This window comes from Asterias rubens, chromosome 7 (assembly GCF_902459465.1).
Source record: "Asterias rubens chromosome 7, eAstRub1.3, whole genome shotgun sequence".
NCBI lineage: Eukaryota > Metazoa > Echinodermata > Asteroidea > Forcipulatida > Asteriidae > Asterias > Asterias rubens.
In genome coordinates this window covers 2,160,424-2,179,031 of record NC_047068.1, presented here as the reverse complement: position 1 = coordinate 2,179,031, position 18,608 = coordinate 2,160,424, and the positions used below count along the sequence as shown (strand labels likewise).

The window sequence follows — 18,608 nt, the reverse complement described above, 5'->3', positions numbered from 1 at the left end:
ACTACTTCTGTTCACACGCAATAACAATCTTGTACCTTAGAAATGGACTTTGAAAAAGTATTTTAAAACTTTCAGAATTATTTACATTTACAACAAAACAAGTGACTGTTACAGACAAAAATAACTCTTGCTTTTTCTGGGCAGCCAAGATTTTAAAATGACATTTAACTGAAAAAAAATGTAAAAAAGCTACACCAATCTTTCCAAACAAATATTAACTTACATAATAACTAATAAAGCAATATGACAAAGGAACGAAGAGACATAAATTGAAAGATTTAGTTATAGAAAGGTTTTCGGTAACACGAGTTGGGGTGGTTCTGAAAGGAACCAGTTGTTTCAACTACAGATTATCATTACATGGTATTACCGCAAACCTTTCTATATGGTATTTCAACCATGCAAAGTTTCAAATCCTACATAAGATTTAGTATAACACAATCAACACAAAACGGGCATACGATAAGAACATCAAAATGTACATCAACAAATTGACAGCTCATGAATTACTTCAAGGACTTCAAATGTTTACATTACATTCAATTAAACATCCTCCCAATCATTTCCCAAATCCTTTTTCTGTTTCACTGGTCTTATGAAGATATGGAGATCAGCAATTGCCATTGATCTATTCTTTAAGAAAACATAATCATGCAATCATTATTTTCAACGCTGTGTTTTAATTATTTTAATGGAAGGCCATTTACTACAGTCATTGCTTAATAAGGCAGGGCTTTCCCTTTAATCTGACATGATATGTTAACTTCCTTGAAAAAGAAAAAAAAGGCATGTTTGAGAGAAGTTAGTCATTGCCTAATGGGCACCAACATGTTTCTGTTCAGGTACTTGAACTTTGAGACAAAATCGTTGTATTGGTTTAAACAATTAAATAAAAAGTACACACAAAATAACGCGTCAATTCTTCATCTGAAACAAAATACCCAAAGGTGGTGTCATGTTCAGGGGATCAACCACTGCCAATATAAGATCTATATCATTTTACACTGAAAAAATTTTCTAAAATTTCTACAACTGATCCTTAACAATGGAGTGAAAAAGGGTGAGAACTCAACTCCTTTCAAGATGTCTTAATACATTTTTATTTGCAGTGGATTTTTTGTTGCAGCTCCATAATAACTGTTTTTCAACATTTTTTAAATGAAGTAATTTCCAATTTTGACTCAGTGAAAAGTTCATAGTTTTGTTCCATTGTTAATCATCAAAATCTTCACATGAATTGCTTATATGAACTTAAACTATAGTGTCGTATTCCCCTTTCCAAATTGAAATATTACGATTGAGAAACCTTGTCAATGGATGGGATATATAATGTACAAAACAAGGAGATTAAAGTTTGATGCCTCTGGGAAAATCGAACATTAAATCTAAAAATGGCTGCCACGCTGTGCAGGTGATTTGGCATTTCTTAGTTACTTCCATGAAATATTGTACTTCTGACAACAAAACAACAGTATTTAAGTCTTGTCTGGGTTACAAGTTGTCAGAACTAAGCTCAATGAATATGAAACAAACAGCGCATCTATTGTCAGTACCACTATATCGCATACCATTCAGGTTTGTACACTAACCAAATACATGTATATTAAAGAGACACCTTGCCTTGGATCGGTCGAGTTGGTTCCTGAAAAGCGTTTGAAATCGTTTGGTATCAAATCGATATGGTTAGAAAGATGTTTTAAAAGTAGAATATAACGATCACAAATATGCCTTGAAATTGCAGTGGTTTTCCATTTACTTTGCAAACTAACACGGTCGGCCATTTTATGGAGTCAAAAACTTGCCATGTTAGTATAATCATGCAAGTTCGAGGCATATTTGTATGGAACAATGTATTCTACTTTTAAAACATCTTTCTTACCATATGCATTTTATTACAATCGATTTCAAACGCTTTTAAAAGACCAACTCGCTTGATCCAAGGAACAGTTACCCTTTAAAATTGTTACCCCAAGACCAACTCGCTTGATCCAAGGAACAGTTACCCTTTAAAATTGTTACCCCAAGACCACTCTGAAAGGCCTGCTCAAGTTACTCCAGTTTGACAAAAACATCTTTGAATTCACCCTAACTGATTTATTGTCCATAAAAAGAAAACTTGACTCAGCTCCTCTGTCATACAGCTTGCCCTTGAAGAAAGCGTTCACCTGCCCTGCTCCATTTCCTTTTCTAACTGTCCATCTGGTATGAGAAAAAAGAGAGATGAATAACAGTTAATCTATTAGCTCGCTGTTAGCATCGTAGATCATGAACAAGCTCAAAAGGATTGCCATCTGTTACATCATTATCATTTTCAACACTAACTGCAATTATAACACACCTCTTGCTTGTTCTGTTTTCTGGCTGAAACACGGTCACTTGGGGTGAATATAGTCTAGTGATCGCGCATGCATGTTTTGTGGGAATAGTGCCCGGCAGGCACTAGTCTTTTTAAATCTTGACTGGTAACAGCGCCCTCTCTTGACCTGAACCATGAAATGTAACTCGAAAGTTCCTTTCTTTTCCAAGTTTCTTTACTTATTTCACATTTAAGCCAGACGGCGTGTTATAAAACACCCATTGTCTGGCATAATTTGGTAACTAGTTAAGTCTAGTTACGTCTATTTCTCCTCAGGACTTTAAGTGACCAGAAGAGGGATCTCCCTCTTCTGGTCACTTAAAGTCCCTCGGGGGAAATAGACGTACACTAGTTATCTCAATGCCAGACAATGGGTGTTTACTATTAGCATGGAGGTGCTTGTGGCAATGCTACACACATAATTCATCAACATGCATTTAAATAGCAAGTAATAAACCAGGCCAAAGTTGGTTTAACATTGACCGACTTTTGATGAAATTCAAAACCATACAAAAAATACATCTCACCAAGAGTTGTCTGCTGTAGAAGAAAACAAAATAAATCTTTCTGGTTACCCGACCAAGTTCCAGACATTAAGTTTACACCAAGAATTCGGCAACCCTAAACTTTTTATTTTGAGCCGGTAAAAGAACACTTATTTTTTTGGCATAATTAAATACCAGCTTTCAAACAAATTGATCCACTTTTAAACTACAAGGATACAATTTGGTAGTTGTGAGGTCTCACGTGAGGCAAGTACTCCACTCTTATTTCACTGCTACACTTATATCACTCAGGACAAATTACTTGAGTTTCCCTATTGTCATGCTGCGTTTGTTTGCCATGATTTTCCGTGTCGTACAAGACTTTTCTGAGAATTTTAGGCAGTACTGCAAAAAGAAGTACTGATAAACAACTCATCGTGCAAACTCTTAGAATAAAGATGATTTTTAGCCATAAAATTGTAATTCCGAAAATGTAAGGAATAAAATGGATTTTAAAATGATTTTTCTAGGTGGGAGCAATTTGCAATCAAAGTACCACGCATTTTGCGACCTTTGAAAACTTCGCACTTTAGACATGTATCGAAGGTGGGCTGTAATGGTGACTGTGATGAGACCAATGTTACAAGAGAGCCATGAACAGTTCAACAAGGTGGGCTAGTTCATGAGTATGCGTGGCATTTCTTCCACAATTCAGAGAAACGTTACTCATAATATAACATGATTCTATAATTGTCATTATTGCCGTTACCTGGGCATTGTATGCATCAAGCTGTGCATCTAATTCCTCTGCAGTTGGTGTTGGTCCCTTGCTGCCTCCTCGACCACGCCCGCGTCCACGCCCCCTAGCGCCACCACGCCCTTGGTTTCGCGTTCCTCTACTGGTGTTCTGGGTACGTCTACATGAAAAGTGTCCAAAAGTTGAATATACGATAATTAGAAGAAATGCTTAAGCTTGGAACTTGAGCGTGTAGAAGTGACCTAATTGATCTTACATGTAATCCCCAGCCTCCACAACACCAGAATGAACAAATGCATGTACATAGATTACAAATGCATGTACATAGATTACAAATGCATGTACATAGATTACAAATGTGAAGATAACATGAGAGTTCAATCAAAGGAGTAATCCCAACAGATGTCAGCTTGGATCATACTTCCTGCAAAGTCAATGTGATGCAAATAAAGACGTCACAAATTGGCAACACACAATTCAGAGGAGTGTACTGAACTCCTGCGAAACGTTTGCAGCAAAAAATGGAGAGCTCTGATGTCAAATTCACTTCGCACGAAGCATTCGCAGGAAGTATGAACCAGGCTTCATGTAATGATCTCTTTTCTGGTGTGCATTCTTTGTTGTTGTCTATTCTATTTCTGGTATCCCAAGAGTCAAATTATTGGTTTGGATCAATAGAGTGTTTGAGCAAAACATTGCTATCGTATTGCCATGAGATTAAAAAATGGTGTGTATTTGAGCTAAACATCATTAACTAATTGCCATAAAACTTAACAGGACAGGTTTAATAGATGTTAAATTTGCATTGGGGATAAAGAATATTTATTTTGGCTTTTACCCATACACCAATGTGTGTTAGCACTGTATACTCAGTACTTTCCCGAGTCCTGTGAAAAAATATCACAGGCATGTTACTCGGGTGGGATTCGAACCCACGACCCTTGCAATTCTAGAGCAGTGTCTTACCAACTAGACTACCGAGGTTGCCCGGTAGCTAGAGGCAGTTCAAATCCTATGTTTTGGCAGCGGGTACCGCAACGATATAATAGATGTTAAATTTGCATCGGGGACAGGTTTAATTGTATTTTTCTGGTTTTGTGTTAAAACACAATGGGACTCATTCAAATATTATAAAATTTACATTTGGAATGTATACATGTTGAAGAATAATTTGCATCAACTTTAAAGGGATGAAAACATTTTAAAAGGAGTACCAACTGTCCCACTCTTATAGTTAAGTTTACATATTTCACGTTTGCTGTATGGTATAACATTCAGAGTAGGCATGTTGAGGAACATTGAGATTTGTAGTTTACATTTGTACATGTAAACATGCTAGTGATATAGCATTGATTTTGGTAGAGTGGTTTATTAGTGACCTTACCCGCCTCCTCCTCCTCCACCTCCTCTACCTCCTCGTAATCGCCCTCCTTGGTTACTAACTCTAGCTGGCTGTGGCCTAGGTTGCACTTCATAGTCAGCAGTAGATGATGTCACAAGCTGAATATTCATTGGATTACCTATTAAATATAAAAACAAGACTCAACTTGACTCATTGAAATGTTAGGGGTCTTACCATGCCTCTTAAAGGCACTGGACACTATTGGTAATTACTCAAAATAATTGTCATCATAAAAATTTACTTGGAGAGCTGTCGATAGTAAAAAACATTGTGAGAAACGGCTCCCTCTGAAGTAACATAGTTTTTTAGAAAGATGTAATTTCACACTCAAATATTAAAAGACTTCGGCTAAAGCCTTTTATTATGCTACTTTTTATTATTTTACAAACAAACTTGTGCAACATTCATTATTCTCTTGTTACTTTGCTGACCACTTGAGCACAAATTTTCACATGTTTTTTTTTAATGCATGTTGGGATACAACAAGTGTGAGTATTGGTCTTTGACAACAAGTTACCAAACCTGTCCAGTGTCGCTAAAGTAAAAGAGCATATAACAAAATATGAACACAATTGCAAAATGTGACACATTACTTGAATGTTAACAACTGTTTGAGTCCAGCTTTCTCCAAATTTGCCTCAGTACTACGCACATTATTATTTTTCAGAACACCAATCATAATCATTTATATTTGAACCATGTAGCATTGTTGACATGAAACCCTGACATTACAGTAGAGACAACACAAGGTATATTAATGTACTTAGCAATGGGTTTTCTTTGGAGAAAACTTGCACAGAAGCGCTACTTGTTCAACATGAGTCTTCCTTTAGCCATAAGCCATAGCCAATGATCAGCCAGTGTCATTTTGGAATCTCACATGTACATTTGTTCCGTGAACAACAAAAACAACTATCGTGGCGCCAGCCATTTGACAACTATCGTGGCGGCAGCCATTTGACAACTATCGTGGCGGCAGCCATTTGACAACTATCGTGGTGGCAGCCATTTGACAACTATCGTGGTGGCAGCCATTTGACAACTATCGTGGCGGCAGCCATTTGACAACTATCGTGGTGGCAGCCATTTGACAACTATCGTGGTGGCAGCCATTTGACAACTATCGTGGTGGCAGCCATTTGACAACTATCGTGGTGGCAGCCATTTGATGTAACATTATCGAAGCTTGGGCAGTTCCTTGGTGTTACCGAGCAGTTTACAAGCTGCTTGTGTAAGTTGTGACAAAGAAAGGTCAACCAGCGACAACTTCTGATAAACTCTGACAATCTGTGAATTCCTGTCCACATGTGTGGTTCCAGTGATGTTGTGAGCTGGTTAACAACTACAAGTATCCTGCAATGTACAACTGAGTGTGTGGTTACCAAGATACTGATTGTACACATGGCAAATGTATAAATAAACAAACCATTCCTTTAACTAATCACCACATGTATGGCATTTCTTACTTCTTTATTTTGTTAGCTCCACCTTCTTTGCTTTATTATCTGTAAATCCTAACTACAGACTTACAGGAACAAAAGCAAAAACACTGGTAGTGTATTAGGCCTAGGCGAATTGTTCGAATATCCGGTTAATTGCGAATAGGTTTTCCTATACGTAACCGCGAATGCCTTTTTTTTCTTAACTGGATATCCGCATAGGGCGTGAATACCTATTTATAAACCGGATAGTTCTGTAATTACAACCAAGTAATCGGATATTCTTTTAATATCCGAATATCCGCAGACGTCGGACGACAACTGATAGGAATGTTTTGTCTGAATCCTTATGAAACTTCTATTAAGACAGCATAAAACAGCATAAATTAAGTATTTAACTATGCTCACCTCCGTGAAGAGTTAAAACAATGACATTTCTGACGTAATTTGTTCAAAGATTACGAATGTTTTCCTTCACGTAGAGTCAATCGCGATCAAAAGAAAAAGCAAATCGCCATCTTCAAATTAGATCCGGTTATTTTTATGAATGAACCAAGTGACACTGTCTAAAACTAATATCAATCCGCCCATATGATCTCATTCACAAACGAACAGCGCCCTCTAGCGGCATTCAAAAAATATTTTAAATATTGTTTTATATTTTTTTATAGCGCCCTCTAGCGGCGAAAAAAACTACTCGAATATCCGGTTAATTTCGGATAGTTGGCCAGCGGTATCCGAATATCAAAATTTCACTATTCGCCCAGTACTATAGTATATTGAGGTTTATTTGCATTAGTGAACTTACCATCCAGTGGTACATTGTTATACTGTTTCATGGCCTTGATTGCATCTGCTTTCCTTTGAAACACAACATCAGCTGTGCCTTGACTTCTACCTGTGCGATCATAATGGACTGCTGCATGTACCAGATTACCAAAATCTGCAAATAGCTCCTGTAGTATAGCATTGGGATGAAACATGGCCAGTTTAATATTGAACAGTGTATCACTGTGTGCTTAGTATTTATCATTTATACAAGGAAACAAGCAACGAGTTTAAACAATTGTCAAGAGCATAATTGGAATCAGTGATGAATACAATATAAGTTTTACACATTGATAAAATGTGCATTTCGATATTTGCAGATAGATTTTTAAGATCTAAATTAAACAGTTGATAATTTGTAAATTTTTTAGCATACGTTTAAGGGAAACAGGTCAACTCGTACGCACTCCAACTCATACGCCTGTCAACTCGTACACCAATTGGTCAACTCGTGAGCCCACCAAGTCGTACACAACCAAATTAGAAAAGTTAAATAGTTGTTAAACATTTTATAGAAAGTAACATCTTCAACTTATAATTTCTATACCTTCCATAAAAACAGCGAATAAAAAAATGTCATAACGTAGTGAATTATTACTACAGGGCAATTTGCTCCATGATTATACTCGCGTTTGAGTTGGTGGGTGTACCAAATGGTGTGCGTATGTATTTGTCCAGTACGATTTGGTGTGTTTACCAGTTAGTGCGTACGAGTTTGCATGCGTATTAGTTGACCGGCATTTTCCATGTCTGTACCTGTATATCAGCATCTGAGACACCATAATCCAGATTAGATACAAGTAATTTGCCTTCCACACTTTTACCAGCTGCTGCTCCTGCACCTCCTACTCTATACTGCATCCTGCCAGTAGTAGCTCCACCTTCATACATATCATGCTGCCATTGATCAGGTACCTGTTTAGGCTGCAAACAAAAATCACAACATTTTTACTTGTATATTATGTTGGAAGGAGAAACAGGGGAAGGAGAAACAGGGGAAGAAAAAGGCTCAGTTATACAGATGTAGTTGCCAGGGACATCGGGGTGCTTCCAGCTGATCTTCCCAACTTAATGAGAGATTGACAGGGATGGGCAAAACTTAGCATGATTCCGACCCCGGTCGACTAGAGAGAGAGAGAGATTATGTTGTTCGACTTATTTTATTTTGTTCACAAATAACAACGTCGCACTACTCAAACAGTCATGTTGTCGAGCTATTTACTGTACCTTAAATTTTAGCTATGAAATGGAATTAATCACATCACAAGTCAGAAAAATTACAGACCAGGTGGTGTGTCAGGTTTGGTGCTGTAGCAACCAACACACTGCACAATTTGGACAAATGTTGACAGACTAGTCACTAGATTTGCCCCCAGTTTTACCAATTTCAAAAATTATGACACAAATCCTAAGATTCGTCCTAAGTTGTGTCATGATTTTTGAAAGTGGTAATTAGGGGGCAAATCTGGTGACTAGTCTGTCAACATTAGTTCAATTGCGCTTGTTGGTCGGATGTGGTCAAATTTTGTGAATACTGTCTCGTAACCATCTGGCTCTATCGTAGGGAGGAGGGTTAATAATAATAATTATAATAATAATAAAGACTTATAATGCGCACATATTGGAAGTTCTGCATCGCTTCTTGATTTCTGCATCAGTTCTGGATTTTTTAATTGTTTCTACAGGGTCACTTTTTATTAAATTAGATAATGATAAGTATTCAATATGTGACCCGCTCTAACGAAATGAGGATTGTCTAGTGAATTTCACATTTGCATATTTCATAATATTCCAAACAAGCAAATCTTAATATTTTAAATGAAATAAAAATCAAGATCATACGACCTTCCTGTCTGAACCAATGTGGAATTTTCGACGCCCTTGACGCTTAATTTTACGACCCGTTTTGGAAAACACAAACTCCATAAAAATTAATTTGAAAAAACGCGACGTCTCACACACTCATTAAAATAATATTAATATTTTTGTTTACGATAATGAAAACATCAATTTTTAACCCCCCGTAGTCAGGCAAACAAAATTACCAAAATGAACAAACAACTCAACGAGAAGTTAGATTATAATGTGTAGACAATTTCACCAATAAGTTTGACAATGTTTACCTGAAATTTTAGAGCAATTTTCGTTGATATTTCCAACTTGAAATGCGAGTTTTGTTCCGTCAAGTCAAAACATTGTAAAGACAGCTGTCACTCAGCGCATAGCATCAACCCCCACGGGTATACTCGGCTTGAAGACCCGGGAACATTCGCAATTTCCCCGTGCATGTTTCTCATGATTTTAGCGAAATTTCTTACCCAGCATGAAGTTTAACTGAAAGATTATTCCTTTAACATTCAGAATTATTTTGGTTTGGAACAATTCAACCTTGAAAAACCACAAAACAATGATGGAAATTAGACACTGTTTTCCCAACGTTCGATAAACATTCCACTGTTCCATACGTCGTACGTGTAGCAAAGTTTGTGCATGGTACCCGCGCAGTGTTCGTGTGTACATTGTCGTATTACCAGCGCTGCAACTAGCTATGGCAACAAGACCGGGTCGGGTGATCGGACTCTCACGCTGCATGGATAAACAACGCCTCGGTCTGTGAGCCATACTAAATCTCGCGACGCGGATTTATGAATGGGAGATGTCATCGCTGATAAAACAGGGTTTGCCTTTGGTGACCTTTGAACCCCTTTCAGTGTTGACACATGTTTTTGGTGGCTATATTTAGACACCTCTAATCTTTGGCTTTCCAATGGTACTCTTGGTGGCGCTATGCAAGTTGTGTGAAAAGTTTTGCGACGCTCGCCAAATTTGGTGTTTTCAATGAATGTTCGCTGTCTGTCCCGTGGGATTTGGAACATTTTTGGATAATTACGTCAAGAACATGGCTCAGAAATCGTCTGTTTTTACATCTTTAGTAATCTTTTGACGAAAAGGTAAGACCATAGTAAGTTTAATCAAGATTTAGGCAACCTAAAAGTGTAGTAATAAAAAAATTAAAAAATTCAATAATTTTCATTAATTGTTTGTTATGATTATGTTCGGTGTCAAATTACACGAAATGAAACTTTACTAGACATTCCTCATTCCGTCAGAGCGGGTCACATATGACATACTTGCCAAGAAACGAAAACATTAAAAAAAACGGGATTACAAAATAAAAATGGTACTTCAAAAACATTTGCAAACAATATCGGCGAAGATGGTAACCTTGGCAGTATTAAATTGTTTAAAAAAAAATTAATTAAATTGTTAATAAAAAGGACATACACATAATTTAACAAAATGACAATTCATTGTAAAGTATTATTTTGTATCTCAACGAACATATTAAAACTTATTAATTAAGAAAGTACACTTTAATTTTTAAAATGAAGGTACAAAATGACTTGGTCTTGGCTGACCCTGAGCCTCGTACCTTGCCCACGCCTACGGTACAAAGTGACCAATTCGGTAACGGTCTGAAGTGTCCCGAAGGTACCAAATAAGTGTGCAGGGTACGAAGGGGATAACTTTCCGTATGGCGCCACCACCTTTTTACTCATTTTTACAAAAATGGATATCTCATTGAGGTAAATTAGACACTATATTATTTCATTTCGAGTGAAAAAGTGGTGGCGCCATACGGAAACTTTTCCTACGAAGGTTCCAGCGCCATGCCATCCAAGAAAATTACAAACTCAATAGTCAATTCGATAAAAAAATATTGCTGCTGCTGTGCTGGTGCGGGTGGTACACTACTTGGAAAAGTTTCCGTATGGCGCCACCACTTTTTCATTCGAAATAAAATAATATAGTATCTAATTTACCTGATTGATATATCCATTTTTGTAAAAATGAGTGAAAAAGTGGTGGCGCCATACGGAAAGTTATCCCACTACTTCCCACCACTACTTCCTATACATCTTTTACAAATATTAAATCTTACAAACAAATTACATTGTGACAATATTACCCTTGAGTATGGAGTCGGCCGAGCACCACCCCTACTTTGTCGCCTGGTTGCACCGCCTCCAGCCCCACCACCTCTTGGTGTTCTTCCTCCACCGCCACCACGCGTCTGTTGTTGACCACCGCCGCGACCTCCTCCTCCACGGCCACCGGTTCCGCGGCCTCTACCACCTCGTTTACCTGGTTTTCTCAATTTAATAATGTCCTCTAAACTCATGTCAATTTTTTCCGTCATTTTGATAGATATACTACGACAAAAAATATGTAAAACACGACTGAAACAACTGCAACAGGATTCTCTGGATCAGTTTCGCTGTCTTCGCTTTGGTGGATGTATAATGAAATGGCGGCACAAACCACGCGAAACATACGCTTTTAGGTTCCTGGACGACAGTTTAGCATTCACTGCTATGAGTGAGTGTTGAGAAATCCAATTTCAGAAGGGAACCCGTCTATGGTTGAATGACGCCCTCTTGTGTTGGCTTACGATTACTGTCTTTGTTCTCATCTGCTGGACCGTCAAGAAGATAGAATGGGACGTGGGATGATTGGCAGTGGGGGGGGGGGGGGATGCTTGCAGGATTAATCGAGATAGCAAAGTTTTATCTATATCAAAGACTTAAAAACCGACGTCAGTATTTATGAGAAGCTTGGTGACTTATACCCACAAGTCACGAAAATTTACTTCAATCTGTCTGCGACTTTTTTTAATCAACCCGATTGTCAACAACCCGAGACGAGTTGCCGAAAGGAAAGGAAAATAGAAAACAATGATTTAGGGGGATCGGTACTGCATCAAATATCAGCCTTCTAATTTAGGGAAAGCTTGGTGTTTTCAATACCTCAATGTTAACCGAGCAACATATCCTTGGCTTGTACTTTGTAGAGCGGCGAATGGGATGAGAGACGATGGGGACTCGCTTCTTTGGGACAGCGAAAGGGTAGGTCGAGTTTAGATTGGAGCTATAAAGTAGTATCTGCAACGGACTCCGAAACATTAACAACAAAACGGTGCAGATCAAAAAGATGACCTGCTGTGGGGCGGGGCTGGGGCGGGGGGGGAGACACTCGCCGTGGATGCTGAGCCGCACCCTCTCCCAAAATAAGTGCGTGTTTTATTATGTAACAGTGCAGGGAATCAACCAAGACCAGTTATTTGGGCATACATTGTCAGTAATTTAATCAAGACAACATTATGATGATGATGAAGAAACTCATTCAGAAAATGGGTGTCAGTCGCCTTTATTTCGGTAGACCATAACATCCAGTAGTCTCATAATAACTTGACTGTCCAATTGCATCTCACAGGTTTATCTCACAGCACATTCACTAATTAATTATTTTCCCCCTCTTCCCATTGCTCTTTGTGTTTCCATCTCCTTGTGGTCAAACCAGCCTCCCCCTCTTTTGTCCCCCCCTCTCTTTTGCCTTGCCCCCCCCCCCTTGCTTTTTTTGCATGCTTCACTGCCGATACTTTAATTACCTGTTAATATTTGTCGAGTTGTCATTAATTAGCCTTCGAGAAAGGCTCAGATATGGTCGAAACGTCAGGCCAAAAACTATTTTTCGCGGTTTAACTTTTGATAAAATTAATTACACCATAAATGAAACCAATCACATACGTTTTGTTATTCAAGCAGTTAATAGAGTATAAAATAATAAATAAAGTATCGAGTCAGTAACAAAATTTATTGAATTTTTTTTTGTAAATTTTATAAAATTATATCACAGAAGCCTGTGTTTGGGCATCCTATGTGGGCATTGAGTCGTTAACAAAGGCACTTTGCCTAACACGGGTTTACTGTTATGTGTAAATCATCCATTTGGACTATGATCTTTACAATAAGTTATTGATTTCCAATGGATTTGTGTTCGAAGTGTACATAGAAACAGCCACCCATTATGCTTCATGTACAAGAAAGAGGCGGTAGATATTGCCACGGCAGGGCTTGGACCGCTGCTGTGTGTATGTAAGCCAAACGAGAATAACTTGGACTCAGCACAAACTGATACCCGGACAACCGAGCAAGCATTTTTTTGGTCGATACATCCATGACAGTCTCTTCTAGAGTATGATTTTAGGCTCATTCAAAGCTCGTTATTGAAAGAGTAAGTTATCATCATGGTGTGGCATATAGAAATGTGCTAACTCAGTCCCTCATCGCTGTGTCAATCAATGTGATGTAAACTTGAAGCAGGATGACCGAGAGAGTGATCGACGCAGTCTTATCACTACGATACCAGCAACTGGACGCACTCCTGCGCAAAAATGTCTCGGTCAATACACGGAACAGGCTAGGTCAAACTCCCCTCATGGTGTCATGTTATATCTCAAATGAAGAAAAGAGCTACCGAATGTTCAAACATCTTCTCAGGAAAGGTGCTGATATACTTGAAACAGACGACAAGCGAACTAGTGTGTTCCAACACGCGTGTAAGCAAGGCAGAGAGAAGATTGCTAAGTGTATCATTCGGAAGATGAGTGTAGTGGCCGTAGACCTAGGCGGTAAGAACCTAGAAGGCCGAACTCCGTTGTTTGATGCTGTGACTAGTGGTAATGAGAGTCTTGTTAGATTCATTGTGAGACTGATGAGGAAACGATCTCTCACAGTGGATACACCAGACCATTCTGGTGTGACTCCACTTATACATGCCTACAAAATGGGACTCGTTGTAATTGCTCAAGTGTTAGAGAAAGATGGGAAAGCCAATCCAAGAATTTGTGACACAGAACGACACATGAACTCCCACGAATGGGCCGAAGAGGCCGCCCAAAAGCGGCTCCGTGCTCTGGCACTTCACAAGGAACGCACGAAGGAGCAACGAATGATTTATCCCCATTTTGATCACCGTAAACCACCATTTTCATCGCATAAGAGTTCGTCACTTCCAGAGATAAAACCTCAATGGGAATGGGCCTCGATTAATACAAAACCCGATATTATTGGTGGATGCACCTGGAACGATGACTCCCAACGAATAGCAGATCGCAATTACAATAGCTCTATCGTCGAAGAGTCTTTGCAAATGAGCTCCGGTAATAAAGATCCTAACTCTTTAAGCAAGTCTCTAGACTCGGCTATGACGCTGCTTGAGCTTACGTCAAAGACAAGCAATAAAATACACTTTGCAAAGAACTTTGTATCAAGCCATTTTGACAAATCAAAGATAGGTGAGTATGGCAATTTAACGGATGTCAACTCATTGCTCACAATTTACTCAAGTCAGTGCGGCAGCGCCTTCAGACAACCCGCCAAGCCACCACCGGAACCGAAACCCGTCTTAGAAAAACCCACTCTCTACGAGAAAAAGGCATCAACACTTGCCTACATCATGGGGCATGGTCCGCGAAGAGTTAAAGATCGAAGACACTACAAAAGAAGTCGCAAGAGGTCCGTTAAAAGCACGGGGCTACATCAGAAAAACAGAAAAGGCAGTGCAAGCTCGTCATCAGATTCGGTTACTGGGAAGTTGAGTGTCTCCCGTGTGAGTAACTTAAAAGTCAACGATGGAACTCACAACAAACGTTCACAAAATGGTAAAGTGATAACAAAAGTGGACCAGGATCGAGCAAATCTCGGTAAACTCAAACGACAATCAAAGTCGGTTAACGATTCGCAGAAACTGAGCGTACCTGAAAATGAGCATAGATATCACAAGTCAGTAGCACCGAGTCTGAAACGAGATTTGTTACCAAACATAAGAGTTACTGCACCATCGGCATAATGCCTGCATCAAGTGTCGATCACTGCTTTGGCGGGGTGCACTTTTGGTAATAACTCAACGAGTCATAATGATCATAAAAACTTACTTGGTAAAGGGCACTGGAGAGCAAGATATTACAAAACAGTGTTAGAATTGACCCCTTTGAATTAATCGAGTTTAAAGGATTTGGGTACTTTTTCGAAATGTCCACAGATTTACATAACACTTACAGGGTTTGAAGATAATTATAGTGGAAAGCTTCCCTTCAAATATTACTTACTGGGGTGCTGTAGTTTTTGAGAAATGAGTAAAACAATGTCATGAAAATACGTTTTTACATGCTCATATAATTTTCGTCTCATGAGACGAAAATTATTTCCTTGACATTGTTTTACTCATTTCCCCAAAACTACAGCACCTCAGCACGTAATATTTTCAGGGAAGCTTTCTACTATCATTATCTTCAAACTGTTTAAGTTTGGTGTAAATCTGTGTATGGCCATTGTGTTTTTGCCCTACAAAAAGTACATAGACCCTTTAAAGAAAAGGGTGATTTTTCACTGGGCCCAGATATTTATAGGTTTGTTATTTTATGCATATTGGGATACCACCAAGTGAGGATGAGGTGGATTATAAAAAGAGTAAAGACTAGTCTTATCTCGCGTTAGGGCGAGTTACTCGTCCTAACTTAGGACTATAAACATATGTTTTGTATAACTCTTAGGACTATTCCTAACTCTTTGTGAAATCGAACCCTGGTCTTTGACCGAAAAGTACCAAAAATATACCCGGCTCAGGAAGGCCATCGTTATAAACTTAAAGGTATAGACAGTGGACACCTTTGGTAATTGTCAAAGACCAGTATTCTCGCTTAGTATATCCCAACATAATTATGCATCAAATAAAACAATCTGTAAAACAATATTTGTCATCAAAGTTGCAAGAGAAGTTGCACCATTTGCATGCTTTTATGCATGAAAAGGGGCTCTTGAGTGGGAGATTAACTCTTTCTCAAAAACTATACGTTACTTCAGAGGGAACCGTTTCTTACAATGTTTTGTACATCAACAATCTCCATATTTTGTTACCAAGTAAGTTGTTATGCTATAATTGTTTTGAGTTTTTACCAATAGTTTGCAGTGCATTTAATACTTATAATGATACAAAATGTCGTTGACAAAAATGCGTTTCAATCTGGAAAAAAATTCAACAAATAAATGTTTTACTTTGTCTATTAACGTTTCACTTGCCTAAGAATGCTGTATGTATTCTGTAAATAATTAATATTATGTGTCATTCCTTTAGTTTAATTTTTGGGGCGCGTATTACGGTCGCATAATTTTTGGGCGATGCATTTAGGGGCGTGGCGTTTTTGTTTTGTATTGTGGTTTTTTAGTTGATGTAATTTTATTGTTAACCACATGCCATTAGTCTGTGACTTTTTATTTGGTCTTGTATTTTTATAGGAAAATAAACCAATTTTGAATTTGAATTGAATTGAATGTTGTTTGTTTGTTTGTTGGGGTATTTGTTTGTTTGTATATATTTACTTGTTTGTTTTTGTTGCGTAATTTTTAAATTATGAAATATGTTCAATGGCTACAATTAATACGGTTACAAAATGTCACACATACAATTCTGATGGTTGGTTGTGGAACATGTTGTTCATTAATGAGCTTAGACTGGTTGTGTAATCACTAATCCATTATTATAGCATGTTTTACGAGTCTAATATTGCAGACCATTTCCCAACCACATGAAATCGGTCATATTTTCATTAGTTTGAAGCAAGCTATGTTTTTTCTTCAATACTGTCCCTTCGACATGGCATCAATATTGTTTTGTTCATTGCTTTGTTTTTGCTAATACAATATTTATTGGACAGACCATATGTGCACCCGCCAGTATATGCGGATTATGGTTATGAAACTATTTGTGGTGAAGCTGGTTTATTATATAAATCATTACGTCAATATTGTATTTTGGTAGGCTTTCGAGAGGGAGAGAGAGAGAGAGAGGGGGGGGACACACAAAAAGTGATGCCAGTAATCAAAACAATGTTTTAAAATAAAACTAATTAATAAAGTTGGCACATAGAATCCATAACAGACAAGGTGTATAGATCAAACGACTATCCATCGTGCTTTATTTATGGGTTATCCATTATCATTATAGTAGTTGTGTGTACAGTTTTCCCACACAGGTAACTTCGCCTCAAAATTTATTGTTCAAAAGTAAAGAATCAATGTGTGTTTCGTTTCTAAAATTGAAATCTGAATCTTAAGAGCTGTGCTGGCCGGGCAGGACGGTCATTCTGATTAGGGTTGGGCCATGGGGTCGTCATCATAGAATTTATCTCGGAAAGCCGTCTTGCCAGTTCACGAGGCCTATGGCTATAGGTTAAAACGGAATAGTTTGATAAGTAGACAGTCACCAGCGGGAATTTATGATTTATGTGCCTCGGTTTTAAGAATGAATGATCCCGGTTAGAAAAGTTTTTTCCCAGACTGGCTGTATATATCGTGTCGTATACGATAGGCCTATATGCCATGTGGCTTTTTCCGCAATGGATGGCATTGCCGACTACAATCTTACCGTACTGCATACAACATTCAATCGTTTGACATTGCTCCATGCACAAACATACCCTGCCATAAAGGTAAACAAATGAACAATTATTAATTTTTACGACAATAAAGTTAAACATAATACATAAAGAGATGCTAATATTTTGTATAGTGTTAGCTCTATGGGTGTGTTAATATTAATGAGCTATTTATTGACACATCGTGCCCCATAGGATTTCGTTACTCTTCATAATCTTACAGATCTTTACATGAACAACCGTTTTGAATTCATTGTCATCCATCATGGATTCTCGGCCGCTTTATTTTTGTCCCGTTAAAACAAAAACTAGCGATGACTGTGAGCAATTGGGCTGTATTTTATTAATCGGCATCTTTACATCTGGCAGTTGATCAGTGCTGAGAGCAGACCATCTGCTTCCACTGCACTCACAACTATGACATTACTCGAGTGGTCCACCATTTTACATTAAACACACACTGTGGTATATGAATGTTGTGTAGACCTAAATATTATGACGATTGAAGTGGCCGGGTAACATTTTAAAAACAAGTGTCATTGATGGAAATAACTTGGAAATAGCCACTTATAGTTTTACGGGAGTACGGGGTCTTTGTTTGGTTAGCATTGTTGCTAGGAGACAGACGTATTACCAACAAGGAAACTGTGCAAACGTGAGAAATGACAACATGTGAATGTCAAACGGAGTTGTGTTTACTCTTTGTATTAAATCAACAAATTGCAGACAATTCACCCTTTATGGCATTTTTCGTTGAGTAAGCCATTGCCGTTACTGCCTGTGTGTGCAGATTGTCCATTAAGAATGTTTTGTAAACCAAAAATATCGAGATGAAGAAACTTGAACCCAAACCAAACCAAAACGGTTAACCCACGCTACTCGGATCTGCTGGGATTCATCAAACATGCGAAATAAATAATTAGGACGTTGTAATACAAATTTTTTTCAAGACCAGAAGAGGGGCAAATTTACCGAGGTACTAACTCGTCGGTTTTCACATGTGGAAAAATGTTTTAAGTGAAAAATGATAATGCGACGCGTCAATCTTGTTTATCTTTTTATATA

At 38.1% G+C, this 18,608-nt stretch overlaps 2 protein-coding genes across 2 annotated transcripts; one reads left to right on the top strand and one right to left on the bottom strand.

Moving 5' to 3' along the window:
* Positions 1–1,725: 1,725 nt before the first annotated feature.
* LOC117292569 (THO complex subunit 4-like) lies at positions 1,726–11,585 on the bottom strand. Its single transcript, XM_033774674.1, has 6 exons — positions 11,238–11,585; positions 8,024–8,191; positions 7,248–7,395; positions 4,983–5,118; positions 3,611–3,758; positions 1,726–2,199 (listed from the first exon to the last, which is right to left on the bottom strand). Exons 1-6 carry the CDS (start codon positions 11,466–11,468, stop codon positions 2,188–2,190), a joined length of 843 nt encoding a protein of 280 aa, XP_033630565.1. The 5' UTR covers positions 11,469–11,585; the 3' UTR covers positions 1,726–2,187.
* A 1,847-nt stretch (positions 11,586–13,432) lies between these two features.
* Positions 13,433–14,959, top strand: LOC117292329. The gene has a single exon (XM_033774353.1). It carries the CDS (start codon positions 13,433–13,435, stop codon positions 14,957–14,959), a length of 1,527 nt encoding a protein of 508 aa, XP_033630244.1.
* The last annotated feature ends 3,649 nt before the right edge of the window (positions 14,960–18,608 follow it).